General features: G+C 45.8%; 1 protein-coding gene across 1 annotated transcript; it reads left to right on the forward strand.

The window, feature by feature from the left end:
• The first annotated feature begins 13,614 nt into the window (after window positions 1-13,614).
• Window positions 13,615-15,717, forward strand: LOC119288999. The gene is made up of 3 exons (XM_037568451.1): window positions 13,615-13,737; window positions 13,825-14,653; window positions 14,736-15,717. The coding sequence occupies exons 2-3, from the start codon at window positions 13,850-13,852 to the stop codon at window positions 15,462-15,464; spliced, it is 1,533 nt and encodes a 510-aa protein (XP_037424348.1). The 5' UTR covers window positions 13,615-13,737; window positions 13,825-13,849; the 3' UTR covers window positions 15,465-15,717.
• The last annotated feature ends 694 nt before the right edge of the window (window positions 15,718-16,411 follow it).

Consider the following 16,411-nt stretch of genomic DNA (forward strand, 5'->3'; position numbering starts at 1 on the left):
ATGGGGGGCGCGCCTACTCCCCCTAGGAGCGCCCCCTGCCTCGTGGGCCCCCTGATGCTCCACCGACCTCAACTCCAACTCCATACATTCATGCTCGGGGAGGAAAAAATCAGAGAGAAGGATTCATCACGTTTTACGATACAGAGCTACCGCCAAGCCCTAATCTCTCTCGGGAGGGATGATCTGGAGTCCGTTCGGGGCTCCGAAGAGGGAAATCTGTCGCCATTGTCATCATCAACCTTCCTCCATTACCAATTTCATGATGCTCACCGCCGTGCGTGAGTAATTTCATCGTAGGCTTGCTGGACGGTGATGGGTTGAATGAGATTTATCATGTAATCGAGTTAGTTTTGTTAGGGTTTGATCCCCAGTATCCATTATGTTCTGAGATTGATGTTGCTATGACTTTGCTATGCTTAATGCTTGTCACTAGGGCCTGAGTGTCATGATCTCAGATCTGAACCTATTATGTTTTCATGAATATATGAGAGTTCTTGATCCTATCTTGCAAGTCTATACTCACCTATTATGTGTTATGATCCGTTAAATCCGAAATGACAATAATCAGGATACTTACCGGTGATGACCGTAGTTTGAGGAGTTCATGTATTCACTAAGTGTTAATGCTTTGGTCCGGTACTCTATTAAAAGGGGCCTTAATATCCCTTAGTTTCCAATAGGACCTCGCTGCCACGGGAGGGTAGGACAAAAGATGTCATGCAAGTTCTTTTCCATAAGCACGTATGACTATATTCGGAATACATGCCTACATTACATTGATGAACTGGAGCTAGTTCTGTGTCACCCTATGTTATAACTATTGCATGAGGAATTGCATCCGACATAATTATCCATCACTGATCCATTGCCTATGAGCTTTTCATATATTGTTCTTCGCTTATTTACTTTTCCGTTGCTACTGTTACAATCACTATAAAACCAAAATTGCTATCGTTACTTTTGCCACCGTTACCACTACTATCATAGTACTTTGCTACTAAATACTTTGTTGCAGATATTAAGTTTCCAAGTGTGGTTGAATTGACAACTCAGCTGCTAATACTTGAGAATATTCTTTGGCTCCCCTTGTGTCGAATCAATAAATTTGGGTTGAATACTCTACCCTCGAAAACTGTTGCGATCCCCTATACTTGTGGGTTATCACTACACCCAACGGGTGCGCTTGCGCGCCCCCACTCGGAACATGTCGCGCCTATTGTACGCTCGCCGCCAGCTGCAACCGGCCCCTCAATGTCATCGACATCTTCTACAGCCACACCCGCTAAAAAACCTCCGCCCAACTTTGCCAAGTTGCCTGGAGGCTCGGAGGCTACTGTCGGAGTAATTGACCACGTGTACCCCGAAAATGGCGAGACAATATTTCAAGACATCGGGGCTAGCAAAGCACCTCTGTCCGACTGCTCAGGCCACCCCAGACGGCCCCCTGTCCGACTGCCCGGGCCGACTGCGCCAACCAACCGGCTGCCCAAAGTCAGCCGCTGCATCGACCCGACACCTACAAGATGGCCGTACCGCGACATCATCTACAGTGTACCTTGTCCCCTGGGCATTGATTTATAAAATTCCCCAGGGGACAAGCATAGCTTAGCTCTCAAGCTACCCATATCTTGAGATGTAAGCTACTCACTGTAGCTTACATCTCAAGCCACCCCCATGCCCACTACTCCTATATAAAGGCACACATCCATCCATCCAGGGGATGGACTCCCATGGCCACAAGCTCACCACGGCCATGCCTGGCCACTAAAGCATGCATGCTCACTCCGGCCACACACATATAGGAAGTCAGATGCCCATTGCACTGATCTCAGATACAGCTCTAGGAGCACTTTGTACTGCCGGAAGTACACTTCACATATACATACATATATATATATATATATATATATATATATATATATATATATATATATATATATATATATATCCAGACATGCAGGAGTAGGGTATTATCTCTCTGGAGAGCCCCGAACCTGGGTAAACTACCGCGTGATACTCGCATACCCGTCCTCGGATATTTCAGCGGCAGTCTTTCCCTCACCTCAAGCCAACCTATGGCATCTATCGACTCGCGGTATCCCCTGCCGACTGACGCGAGAATACTTCGACGTCTGGTGGACGTCTGTCACTCGCCACAACTCGTTTGGGTGCAGACAAGCACAAGCACCGGCGACGCCCGGGCTGTCGACGACCTGTTCGACGAAATGACACGACAAGACTTGGTATGTCCTTGTTGTTCCTCTCTGATCAACTTCGCATAGGCCATTTTCAATATTTTGCATAGACCACTAGTTCATTTCAAACATGATCAATGCTTAGAGACCATGATCATTTTAGCAGTTTATCATGTCGGAGATGATCAATGTGTTGGGGACCGCAGTATTTCAAAAAAATTCCTACGATCATGCAAGACCTATCTAGGGATGCATAGCAACTAGAGGGGAGAGTGTGTCTACGTACCCTCGTATACCGAAAGAGGAAGCATTTAGTAACGCGGTTGATGTAGTCAAACGTCTTCGTGATCCAACCGATCCAAGTACCGAACGTACGACACCTCCGCGTTCAGCACACGTTCAGCTCGATGACGTCTCTCGGGCTCTTGATCCAGTTGAGGCCAAAGGAGAGTTCCGTCAGTACGATGGCATGGCAACAGTGATGATGAAGTTACCGGCGCATGGCTTTGCCTAAGCACTACGACGATATGACCGAGATGTGTAACTGTGGAGGGGGGCACCGCACACGGCTAAGACAAATCTTGGAGTGCCTTTGGGATGCCCCTGCCCACATATATAAAGGAGGGAGGAGGAGGAGGAGGAGGCTGGACTAGGAGGGGCGCACCTATAGGGGGAGTCCAACTAGGATTCCCAACCCTAGTTGGAGTCCCCTTCCTTTTCCAAGAGGGGAGAGAGGGAAGGAGTAGGAGAGGGAGAAGGAAAGAGAGGGGGCGCCGCCCCCTCCCTAGTCCAATTCGGACTTGCCATGGGGGGCATGCGGCCAACCCTCGTGGTCTTTCTCTCCTTTCCCGTATGGCCCATTAAGGCCCACTACTTCCCCCGGCGAATTCCCGTAACTCTGCGGTACTCTGAAAAATACCCGAATCACTCGGAACCTTTCCGATATCCGAATATAGCCTTCCAATATATCGATCTTTACGTCTCGACCATTTCGAGACTCCTCGTCATGTCCGTGATCTCATCCGGGACTTTGAACAACCTTCGGTACATCAAATCACATAACTCATAATACAAATCGTCATGGAACGTTAAGTGTGCGGACCCTATGGGTTCGAGAACTATGTAGACATGACCGAGACACATTTCTGGTCAATAACCAATAGCGGAACCTGGATGCTCATATTGGCTCCTACATATTGTACGAAGATCTTTATCAGTCAAACCGCATAACAACATACATTGTCCCTTTGTCATCGGTATGTTACTTGCCCGAGATTCGATCATCGGTATCATCATACCTAGTTCAATCTTGTTACCGGCAAGTCTCTTTACTCGTTCCATAATGCAACATCCCGCAACTAACTCATTAGTCACGTTGCTTGCAAGGCTTATAGTGATGTGCATTACCGAGAGGGCCCAGAGATACCTCTCCGACAATCAGAGTGACAAATCCTAATCTCGATCTATGTCAACTCAACAAACACCATCGGAGACACCTGTAGAGCATCTTTATAATCACCCAGTTACGTTGTGACGTTTGATAGCACACAAGGTGTTCCTCCGGTATTCGGGAGTTGCATAATCTCATAGTCAGAGGAACATGTATAAGTCATGATGAAAGCAATAGCAATAAAACTAAATGATCATTTATGCCAAGCTAACGGATGGGCCTTGTCCATCACATCATTCTCTAATGATGTGATCTCGCGTTCATCAAATGACAACACATGTCTATGGTCAGGAAACTTATCCATGTTTGATTAACGAGATAGTCAAGTAGAGGCATACTAGGGACACTCTGTTTTGTCTATATATTCACACATGTACTAAGTTTCCGGTTAATACAATTCTAGCATGTATAATAAACAATTATCATGATATAAGAAAATATAAATAACAACTTTATTATTGCCTCTAGGGCATATTTCCTTCAGTCTCCCATTGCACTAAGTCAATAATCTAGTTCATATTGTCATGTGATTTAACACCAATAGTTCACATCTTTATGTGATTAGTTCACATCTCTATGTGAATAACACCCAAAGGGTTTACTATAGTCAATAATCTAGTTCACATTGTTATGTGATTAACACCCAAAGAGTGATCATGTTTTGCTTGTGGGAGAAGTTTAGTCAACGGGGCTACCACATTCAAAGTCGTGTGTATTTTCCAAATTTTCTATGTCTACAATGCTCTGCACGGAGCTACTCTAACTAATCGCTCCCACTTTCAATATGTATCTAGATCGAGACTTAGAGTCATCCAGATCGGTGTCAAAGCTTGCATCGACGTAACTCCTTACGACGAACTCTTTGTCACCTCCATAACCAAGAAACATTTCCTTATTCCACTAAGGATAATTTTGACCGATGTTCAGTGATCCACTCCTGGATCACTATTGTACCCTCTTGCCAAACTCATGCTGAGGTACACAATAGGTCTGGTACACAACATAGCATACTTTATAGAACCTATGATTGAGGCATAGGGAATGACTTTTGATTATCTTTCTATTTTCTTCCGTGGTGGGGTTTTGAGTCTTTACTCAACTTCACACCTTGCAACACAGGCAAGAACTCCTTCTTTGACTGTTCCATTTTGAACTACTTCAAAAACTTGTCAAGGTATGTACTCATTGAATTTTTTTATCAAGCGTCTTGATCTATCTCTATAGATCTTGATGCTCAATATGTAAGCAGCTTCACCAAGGTCTTTCTTTGAAAAACTCCTTTCAAACACTCCTTTATGCTTTCCAGAAAATTCTACATTATTTTCGATCAACAATATGTCATTCACATATACTTATCAGAAATGATGTAGTGCTCCCACTCACTTTCTTGTAAATACAGGCTTCACCGCAAGTTTGTATGAAACTATATGCTTTGATCAACTCATCAAAGCATATATTCCAACTCCGAGATGTTTGCACCAGTACATAGATGGATCGCTGGAGCTTGCACACTTTGCTAGCACCTTTTGGATCGACAAAACCTTCCGGTTGCATCATATACAACTCTTCTTTAAGATACCCATTAAGGAATGCAGTTTTGACATCCATTTGCCAAAATTTCATAATCATAAAATGCAGCAATTGCTAACATGATTCGGATGGACTTAAGCATCGCTACGGGTGAGAAGGTCTCATCATAGTCAACTCCTTAAACTTGTCAAAAACTTTTTTCGACAATTCAAGCTTTTTAGATAGTAACACTACTATCAGCGTCCGTCTTCCTATTGAAGATCCATTTATTCTCAATGGCTTGCCGATCAACAGGCAAGTCTACCAAAGTCCACACTTTATCCTCATACATGGATTCTATCTCAGATTTCATGGCCTCAAGCCATTTTGCGGAATCTAGGCTCATCATCGCTTCCTCATAGTTCGTAGGTTCGTCATGGTCAAGTAACATGACCTCCAGAACAGGATAACCATACCACTCTGGTGCGGATCTTACTATGGTTGACCTACGAGGTTCAGTAGTAACTTGATCAGAAGTTTTCATGGTCATCATCATTAGCTTCCTCACTAATTGGTGTGGGAATCACTAGAACTGATTTCTGCTATGAACTACTTTCCAATAAGGGAGCGGGTACAATTACCTCATCAAGTTCTACTTTCCTCCCACTCACTTCTTTTGAGAGAAACTCTTTCTCTAGAAAGGATTCACTCTTAGCAACAAGGATCTTGCCTTCGGATCTATGATGGAAGGTGTACCCAATAGTTTCTTTTGGGTATCCTATGAAGACGCACTTCTCCGATTTGGGTTTCAGCTTATCAGGTTGAAACTTTTTCACATAAGCATCGCAACCCCAAACTTTAAGAAACGACGTCTTAGGTTTCTTGCTAAACCACGGTTCCTACGGTGTCGTCTCAACGAATTTTTAGACCCAGCCCTATTTAACGTGAATGTAGCTGTCTCTAATGCATAATCCCAAAACTATAGTGGTAATTCGGTAAGAGACATCATAGATTGCACCATATCTAATAAAGTACGGTTATGACGTTCGGACACACCATTACATTGTGGTGTTCCAGGTGGCGTGGGTTGCGAAACTATTCCACATTGTTTCAAATGAAGACCAAACTCGTAACTCAAATATTTGTTTCCGCGATCAGATCGTAGAAACTTTATTTTCTTGTTACGATGATTTTCCACTTCGCTCTGAAATTCTTTGAAATTTTCAAATGTTTCATCAAGTAGATATACCCATATCTGCTCAAATCATCTGTGAAGGTCAGAAAATAATGATACCCGCCGCGAGCCTCAACACTCATTGGACCACACACATTAGTATGTATTATTTCCAACAAGTCTGTTGCTCGCTCCATTGTTCCGAAGAACGGAGTCTTAGTCATCTTGCCCATGAGGCATGGTTCGCAAGCATCAAGTGATTCCAAAAGTCCATCAACATGGAGTTTCTTCATGCGCTTTACACCAATATGACCTAAACGGCAGTGCCACATATAAGTTGCACTATCATTATTAACTTTGCATCTTTTGGCTTCAATATTATGAATATGTGTATCACTACGATCAACATTTAATAAACCATTTATATTGGGTGTATGACCACAGAAGGTTTTATTCATGTAAATAGAACAACAATTATTCTTTGACTTAAATGAATAACCGTATTGCAATAAACAAGATCCAGTCATATTTATGCTCAACGCAAACACCAAATAACATTTATTTTAGGTTAAACATTAATCCCGAAGGTAAAGGGAGTGTGCGATGGTGATCTTATCAACCTTGGAATCACTTCCAACTCACATCATCACCTTGCCCTTAACTAGTCTCTGTTTATTTTGCAACTCCCGTTTCGAGTTACTACTCTTAGCAACTGAACCAGTATCAAATACCGAGGGGTTGCTATAAACACTAGTAAAGTACACATCAATAACATGTATATCAAATATACCTTTGTTCACTTTCCCATGCTTCTTATCCGCCAAGTATCCAGGGCAGTTCCACTTCCAGTGACCATTTCCTTTGCAGTAGAAGCACTCAGTTTCGGGCTTGGGTCAAGCTTTGGGTTTCGTCACGGCAGTGGCAACTTGCTTTCCATTGTTTCTTGAAGTTCCCTTTCTTTTCCTTTGCCCATTTTCTTGAAACTAGTGGTCTTGTTAACCATCAACACTTGATGCTCTTTCTTGATTTCTACCTTCACTAATTTTATCATCGCGACGAGCTCAAGAATCATTTTCGTCATCCCTTGCATATTATAGTTCATCACGAAGTTCCCGTAACTTGGTGATAGTGACTACAGAACTCTATCAATCACTATCTTATTTGAAAAATTAACTCCCACTTGATTCAAGTGATTGTAGTACTCAGACATTCTGAGCACATGCTCACTGGTTGAGCTATTCTCCTCCATCTTGTAGGCAAAGTACTTGTCATAGGTCTCATTCCTCTCGACTCAGGCATGAGCCTAAAATACTAATTTCAGCTCTTGGAACATCTTATATGCTCTGTGGCGTTCAAAACAATTTTGAAGTCCCGGTTCTAAGCTGTAAAGCATGGCGCACTAAACTATCAAGTAGTCATCATACCGAGCTTGCCAAACGTTCATAACGTTTGCATCTGCTCCTGCAATAGGTTCGTCACCTAGCGGTGCATCAAGGACATAATTCTTCTATGTAGCAATGAGGATAATCCTTAGATCATGGACCCAGTCCGCATCATTGCTACTATCATCTTTGAACTCATTTTTCTCTAGGAACATATCAAAATAAACGGGGAGCTACATCTTAAGCTATTGGTCTATAACATAGATATGCAAATACTATCAGGACTAAGTTCATGATAAATTAAAGTTCAATTAATCATATTACTTAAGAACTCCCACTTAGATAGACATCCCTCTAGTCATCTAAGTGATCATGCGATCCAAATCAACTAAACCATGTACGATCATCACGTGAGATGGAGTAGCTTTCAATGGTGAACATCACTATGTTGATCATATCTACTATATGATTCACTCTCGACCTTTCGGTCTCAGTGTTCCGAGGCCATATATGCATATGCTAGGCTCGTCAAGTTTAACCCAAGTATTCTGCTTGTGCAAAACTGACTTGCACCCATTGTATGTGAACGTAGAGCTTATCACACCCGATCATCACGTGGTGTCTCGGCACGACGAACTGTAGCAATGACGCATACTCAGGGAGAACACTTATACCTTGAAATTTAGTGAGAGATCATCTTATAATGCTACCGCCGTACTAAGCAAAATAAGATGCATAAAGGATAAACATCACATGCAATCAATATAAGTGATATGATATGGCCATCATCATCTTGTGCCTTTGATCTCCATCTTCAAAGCACCGTCATGATCACCATCGTCACCGGCTTGACACCTTGATCTCCATCATAGCATCGTTGTCGTCTCGCCAACTATTGCTTCTACGACTATCGCTACCGCTTAGTGATAAAGTAAAGCAATTACATGGAAATTGCATTTCATACAATAAAGCGACAACCATATGGCTCCTTCCAGTTGCCGATAACTGTGTTACAAAACATGATCATCTCATACAACAATTTATATAATCACGTCTTGACCATATCACATCACAACATGCCCTGCAAAAACAAGTTAGACGTCCTCTACTTTGTTGTTGCAAGTTTTACGTGGCTGCTACGGGCTTAGCAAGAACCGTTCTTACCTACGGCATAAAAACCACAACGTGGTATAGTATTGCTTTTTGATCTTCAGAAAGAACCCTGTTCATTGAATCCGATTCAGCTAAAGTTGGAGAAACAGACACCCGCCAGCCACCTGTGTGCAGAGCACGTCGGTAGAACCAGTCTCATGAACGCGGTCATGTAATGTCGGTCCGGGCCGCTTCATCCAACAACACCGCCGAATCAAGAAACAACTAGTGACGGCAAGCAATATGTATATACCCACGCCCACAACTCATTTGTGTTCTACTCGTGCATATAACATCTACACATAGACCTGACTCTGATGCCACTGTTGGGGAACGCAATATTTCAAAAAAAATCCTACGATCGCGTAAGATCTATCTAGGGATGCATAGCAACGAGAGGGGAGAGTGCGTCTGCGTACCCTCATAGACCGAAAGCGGAAGCGTTTAGTAACGCGGTTGATGTAGTCGAACGTCTTCGCGATCCAACCGATCCAAGTACCGAACATACGACACCTCCGCGTTCAGCACACGTTCATCTCGATGACGTCCCTCGGGCTCTTGATCCAGTTGAGGCCAAAGGAGAGTTTCATCAGTACGACGGCGTGGCGACAGTGATGATGAAGTTACCGGCGCAGGGCTTTGCCTAAGCACTATGACGATACGGCCGAGGTGTGTAACTGTGGAGGGGGGCACCGCACATGGCTAAGACAAATCTTGGAGTGCCTTTGGGATGCCCCCTGCCCAGGTATATAAAGGAGGGAGGAGGAGGAGGCCTTCCTAGGAGGGGCGCGCCTATAGGGGGAGTCCAACTAGGATTCCCAATCCTAGTTGGAGTCCCCTTCCTTTTCCATGAGGGGGAGAGGGAAGGAGTAGGAGAGGGAGAAGGAAAGAGAGGGGGGCGCCGCCCCCTCCCTAGTCCAATTCGGACTTGCCATGGGGGGGGGGCGTGCGGCCAACCCTCGAGGTCCTTCTCTCCTGTCCCGTATGGCCCATTAAGGCCCACTACTTCCCCCGGCGAATTCCCGTAACTCCCCGGTACTCCAAAAATACCCGAATCAATCGGAACCTTTCCGATATCCGAATGTAGCCTTTCAATATATCGATATTTACGTCTAGACCATTTCGAGACTCCTCGTCATGTCCGTGGTCTCATCCGGGACTCTGAACAACCTTCGGTACATCAAATCACATAACTCATAATACAAATTGTCATGGAATGTTAAGCGTGCAGACCCTACGGGTTCAGAACTATGTAGACATGACCGAGACACATCTCCGGTCAATAACCAATAGCGGAACCTGGATGCTCATATTGTCTCCTACATATTGTACGAAGATCTTTATCGGTCAAACCGCATAACAACATACGTTGTTCCCTTTGTCATAGGTATGTTACTTGCCCGAGATTCGATCGTTGGTATCATCATACCTAGCTAGTTCAATCTCGTTATCGGCAAGTCTCTTTACTCGTTCTGTAATGCAACATCCCGTAACTAACTCATTGCCACATTGCTTGCAAGGCTTATAGTGATGTGCATTACCGAGAGGGCCCAGAGATATCTCTCCGACAATCAGAGTGAAAAATCCTAATCTCGATCTATGCCAACTCAACAAATACCATCGGATACACCTGTAGAGCATCTTTATAATCACACAGTTATGTTGTGACGTTTGATAGCACACAAGGTGTTCCTCTGGCATTCGGGAGTTGCATAATCTCATAGTCAGAGGAACATGTATAAGTCATGATGAAAGCAATAGCAATAAAACTAAACGATCATTTATTCTAAGCTAACGGATGGGTCTTGTCCATCACATCATTCTCTAATGATGTGATCCCGTTCATCAAATGACAACACATATCTATGGTCAGGAAACTTAATCATCTTTGATTAACGAGCTAGTCAAGTAGAGGTATACTAGGGACACTCTGTTTTGTCTATGTATTCACACATGTACTAAGTTTCCGGTTAATACAGTTCTAGCATGAATAATAAATATTTATCATGATATAAGGAAATATAAATAACATCTTTATTATTGCCTCTACGGCATATTTCCTTCACAATGATAATCAAGATCCGACCCAAATGGACTAAGAGTTTGGGGATCCAACTTGCCCTTCATTTGGAGTTGGGACAATATCAAATCCCAATCCGAGCAAGAAGAAAAAGAAGTCAAAGACGACACAGGCAAGAGATCGTACATTCTCAACTTTGAGGATATCTTGTTGGTTCGATCTTGGTTGGCCACAACAATGGATCTCATATGCGGCACGGAGTAAAAGGGGAACAAGTATTTGGAAGGAATATTATGAACAAAAGCAATATACGGAGCCGCATCCTATCGCCACAAACCGCAATGTGGCGTCTCTCGAACATCGATGGGAGATCATTCAAGGGGAAGTGAACGAGTACGTTGGCTACTATTCACATGTGCTTGGCTGCCATCAAAGTGGGATGGGAGTGGCAACTCACGTAAGCTAAATTACTTCATCTTATCATCATTTGCATATGCTTGTGTTTTGTTGCATTCTCATTGACATACATATTTTGTTTGCTAGACAGTGATGGCGGCCACTATGTATCAAGAAACGGAGAAGATGCCATTTAGTTTTAGCCATTTGTTGGATGATCTTGAATGGCAAACCAAAATAGACACAACTTGTGGACGATCTCAAGGCCAGCAAGAAGAGTAATGATGGTTTAAGCTCCCACCAATCAATTAGGTTGGACGAAGAAGAGGAAGATGTTGCAGTGGAGAATGAAAGATCCACTGTGCCAAGGAATAAGCAGCAAGTGATGGGAAACAAGTGGGAGAAGGTGGGGGCCTCTTGTGATGGCTACAAAAATGTCCTTCACATGGACAAGCATTTTTCTGTTAGGGCGAACAAGAAAGAGGACAGGTACAAGCTCATTATGGATGCACAAAAGGAGATGAATTAGGACCTGGAGAGGGCGAACAATAAGTTTCAAATTTAATGGAGAAGATCGAGTTGGAGAAGAAAGAGGTGGTGATCAAACGGGAGCTCGAGAAGGTCAAGACACTTGAAGAGATTGAGCTTGAGAAGGAGGGGTTGCAAATCGCACTAGACAAGAAAGATGCGGAGATAATGTTGACGGACAAAAGCCTCTTGAATGAGTATGCAAACAAGTGGCTTGCGGGGATGAAGAAAGAGATCAACGATCGCAGTATGAGGCGACGAGGATGGCTATGGCAGCAGCGTGGCATGCGGCAAGGATGCAGGCGGAGCAGGGGGGCAAGGAAGGAAACAGAGTAGGTGGCATGTATGGCGTCCGTCGAGTGATTCGTCTAGCGAGCGGGTGATCCGTTACGCTCGGATTTTGATTTCATTTTGACATTTCCAAAATGTCAAACTATATTTATTTTAATTTGTCGTATTTGTTGTGAACTATGATTTGTAACATATGATCTACGTGTATGAATTGTATTGGTTTGACGATCCACATTTAAGATGTGTGGATGTACGACATCCTAAATAAGAGGTTGTTCCGTGTTGTTTGCAGACACACCCGGATACACCCGCAAACTTTATAGAGGGCCGGACTTGTCCGGATGTAGATGCTCTAAATATAGATATGTATTCCTTGCTAGGTGAAAGAATAATATTAGTGTGAAAATTGACACATTGTTTTTTGTACTACCTTGACAGTTGATGAATAAAATAAAAGTTCTCTCATAAAAAATAAATAAATCGCCAGAGGGTGTACAATGTACAGATCCAGGCTTCTACTATTTGCATAGGCACACCTTTGCGAGCTGAAGCTCCGGCCCTTCTCTTGCGGCTCAAGTGGCTAAGCGCTTGAATATTGTTCAGCCCACTTTCCTCACAAGTTGCCTTTCGTTGGCATTATAAACATTTCTGATGCTACTATCCCTTGGACTATCAGAAAGGTGTTAGCAAAGTTTTTCTTATTCTCCGCTGTTCTTCATTTTCAAATTTCAGGTGTTTCATATTTTTAGGGGATTAATGATACGCCCACAATGTAGCTCATTGGGTTCTTAGATACTCCCTCCATTTCGTAATGTAGTGCGCCCATATTTTTCAAGATTTAAATTTAATCGTAAATTTAACTACCGAGACCGATGTTTGCGGCGAGAGCAAAAATTATATCATTGAATTCATATTTTTTCTATGAATTTAGTGATATAATTTTTGTCCCGCCGCAGTCGGTCTCGTTAGTTAAATTTACGGTCAAAGTTCAATCTCAGAAAATGCGGACACACTACATTGTGAAACGGAGGGAGTATCGGACAGTACCTGGCATATGTTTGTTTTGCTTGAGCTCACAGAAATATGACTTGCTCCGTAGCTTCTCTTTCAAATTTTCAGTTTCAGAGCTTTGTAATTCACGCTGTACACTGTCATTGAGCTGAAATGATATGTTTGGCGTGCGCCTTCTGTTGTTAAAAAAGAAAGATCGGCAGAGCGTGTGAAGAAGGGGGATGTTCCTTACTCACGAAGCCAAACTAGACGAGACGAGACGATCGAGCTAGCTAGCTAGCTGCGCAGGCAGTGTGTGATGACGTCCGACTAGACTGGTGTAAGATGAAGTGACGGGTCTGCTCTCGCCCTTGACCAGACCAGATCAGACCAGAGTTTTCACGGCCGCTCGTGGTCTCACACTCTCTCACCTCACACCCGAATCAACGCGTGCGCGTTCTCCACTGCAAGCATGCATTAATGCACACGTTCCAAAGCACGCCAGCACCCAGCACGGCCCTCGAAAACACTAGCCTGGCTACTCACTCGGTCTCACTCCACAGTCCACCGCTCAGAGCGAAGAAGGATCGTCTCTTCCGTAGAAACGTCGCTCCCTCTCCTCCATAGCTCGCACCTTCCTCTTGCCAAATGTAAGTCTCTCTTTTTCTACATCTTCTCGCATGTTTCGAACCATCTATGAATCGCACGTTGGATCCTTACTCCGCTCAATCGTTCAGCCGGGCGCAAACCCGCCGGAGATCTATGGCGGGCCAAAAGAAACCGGCAGACCAGCAGAACAAGAGGCAGCGGGTTTCCGAGAACGCCGAGAGCAGCAACAAGAAGTTCAGCATCAAGGAGGTAGTTGGTTCGGGGGTCACCGGGACGCGGCCGTTGGCATCGCCCAGTCCAGTTGCCAAGGCGAAGCCAATCGCGGTGGTGAAGCCAACGGCCGCTACGGTGGCAGTAACCGGTCCAGTGGCCACCATGGCACCGGCATCGGCAGCGCCCAGTCCGCTTGCCAAGGCGAAGCCAACGGCCGCTACGGTGACAGTAACCGGTCCAGTGGCCACCATGGCACCGGCGGCGCCCAGTCCGGTTGCCTTGAAGACGCCTACGCCGGCGCCGCCCAGTCCAGTGGTCACCATGGCACCGGCACCAGCAGCGCCCAGTCCAATGGCCACCATGGCACCGGCGCAGGTGGCGCCCAGTCCGGTGGCTACGAAGACGCCGCCGCCGGCGGAGCCCAGTGCAGTGGCCACCATGGCACCGGCACAGGTGGTGCCCAGTCAGGTGGACACGAAGACGCCGGCGCTAGCGGAGCCCAGTGCAGTGTCAACGAAGACGCCGACGCTGGCGGCTACGGCGACGCTGGCCGCCGTGGTGAACCCACCGGCCACGGTGAAGCATGAGCCGGAAGACGGAGGCGTGCTCGAACTCGATGAACAAGTAACAGCAGCCATGGTAGCTGTGGCACCAGCGGAAGAGGAGGCCGTCATCTTAGAGGTGAAGAAGAAATGGTTTCACTGCGCCGCGTGCCCTGCTCCCCTCAAGCGTCCCATATTCATGGTAATACATAGTCGAACTAACCGAAATGTCCGTAAAAAAAGCAAGGTTGATTCATAGACATGCATGGATTTGTGGATTGCAGTGCGGGAATGGACACGTCGTGTGCTGCGCCTGCGGCGGCGGCGGCAATGGCAATGGCGACGGCGGAGCGAACAAGCACTGTGATTTGTGCGGCCGCGCCACCGCCTACACCCACATCCCCTACATGGACGGCCTGGTCGACGCCTACCAGGTGCCGTGCCCCTACAGGAATTTCGGCTGCGCGAGGTCCATCGCCTACCATTCGGCCGCGGACCACTCGGCCAAGTGCGCGCACGCGCCCTGCTACTGCTTCGAGTGCGCGTTCCAGGGCTCGCCGGCAAGCCTCTTGCGCCACCTCACGGAGGAGTCCGGCCGGCATTGTTGGCCCATGGAGAAGATCAAGTACGAGACCTGCCGCCCGCTCGTCGTGCCGGCGTCGGAGCACCGCCTTCTGCTAGTGGCGGAGGAGGACGGCCGCGTGTTCCTCCTGGCAGTGGGCGCGGGGAGGGGCGCCGCCGGCGTCCGCCCCGTCAACATCGTGTGCGTCAGGGGCAATGTCGATGCCGACGCGAGGCCGGTGTACACAGGCGTGCTCTGGGTGGATGGTCCTCCGGCCGGCGCAGGCCACCTCAGGAGCAGCCTCCAGCTGAAAGGCGACGTGGCGAACTGCGGAGTCCCCGGCGAGGTGGACATGGAGCACGGGCGCCTCCATGCGCATGTCAATCCGGAGATGCTGCACGGGGAGTCCAAAGAGATTCATCTGCGCATTTGCATTACCAAGTTCTGGTGAATTAGCTAGCCCCCGAGTTAAGTTGAACGAATCACTGCAGACCGTATTGTCAGTAGTACGTTAGTGGCTGCGTGCTGTTCTATTTTGGTTTGCTCCGTGTGTGCTGCTATAACTGTCCATTCCCAGTGGCTTTATACATGAACCATGGTTATGGGCCTTCACTAATTAGCACCCGATGATTCGCCCTTGAGTGAAATGCGTTGAAGAACCTAATTTTTGAGTAAGACCTGTGAGAGGATTTGGGGCACACGGATCTGGGGCACGCGGATTCTTTGCCGTTGAAGTTGGTCTCTGTATTTCGTGTATTCGTCGGTGTATATCAGTAAACATTCGCATCGTAAAGTTAAAGTATTAAACTTGTTTCTGTTGATTCGTTTACAAAGGTACATATATTTCGATAAACAGTATCTGTAAAAATGCACATTAAAACGCTAGACTTTTGCTGAAAGCGTTATGTGTTCTTCTCTTCATATATGTTCTATAAGTACCCACTGCTTCTCCTTTCCTTTTTATTTTGAAAGGTCCAGCATCAGCAAAATAATAAGGTGGTGAAGGTCCTAAGACCAAAAGACCCGAAGGTCAAAGAAAAAGAAAAACATCAGCCCTAATAGCTGTAGCACAACACTCAAAAGAAAACCACATAAGACAACACAACTCCGACTCCGGTGGTGAACTGCAAAGAGAGTAGGCAAGGTTAGCGTCACAGAGGATCGCAAAACGAACCACCTATCACGCGTCATTGTATACCACCGGTGCCCCGCCACCGCGGCTTCGACTTCACAGCAACAAACAGTCGAGGCAACCCCACCGATGATAAGACGGAGAAGAAGAGCCGACTACCACGACCAATGCCACGCCTTCGACATGCTCACTACCGTCATTTGTTGCCACATAAGTCACCGTGCACGTCCAGTCATAGGAAGCACCAATGGGAACAACGTTCAAGA

Source organism: Triticum dicoccoides, chromosome 4A (assembly GCF_002162155.2).
Source record: "Triticum dicoccoides isolate Atlit2015 ecotype Zavitan chromosome 4A, WEW_v2.0, whole genome shotgun sequence".
Lineage (NCBI taxonomy): Eukaryota > Viridiplantae > Streptophyta > Magnoliopsida > Poales > Poaceae > Triticum > Triticum dicoccoides.

Bases quoted from the DNA above. Each gene is read 5' to 3' on its own strand.
- LOC119288999 (XM_037568451.1), top strand. From the start codon at position 13,850: ATGGCGGGCCAAAAGAAACCGGCAGACCAGCAGAACAAGAGGCAGCGG. The intron at 14,654-14,735 runs GTAATACATAGT...TGTGGATTGCAG, and splicing joins TCAAGCGTCCCATATTCATG to TGCGGGAATGGACACGTCGT.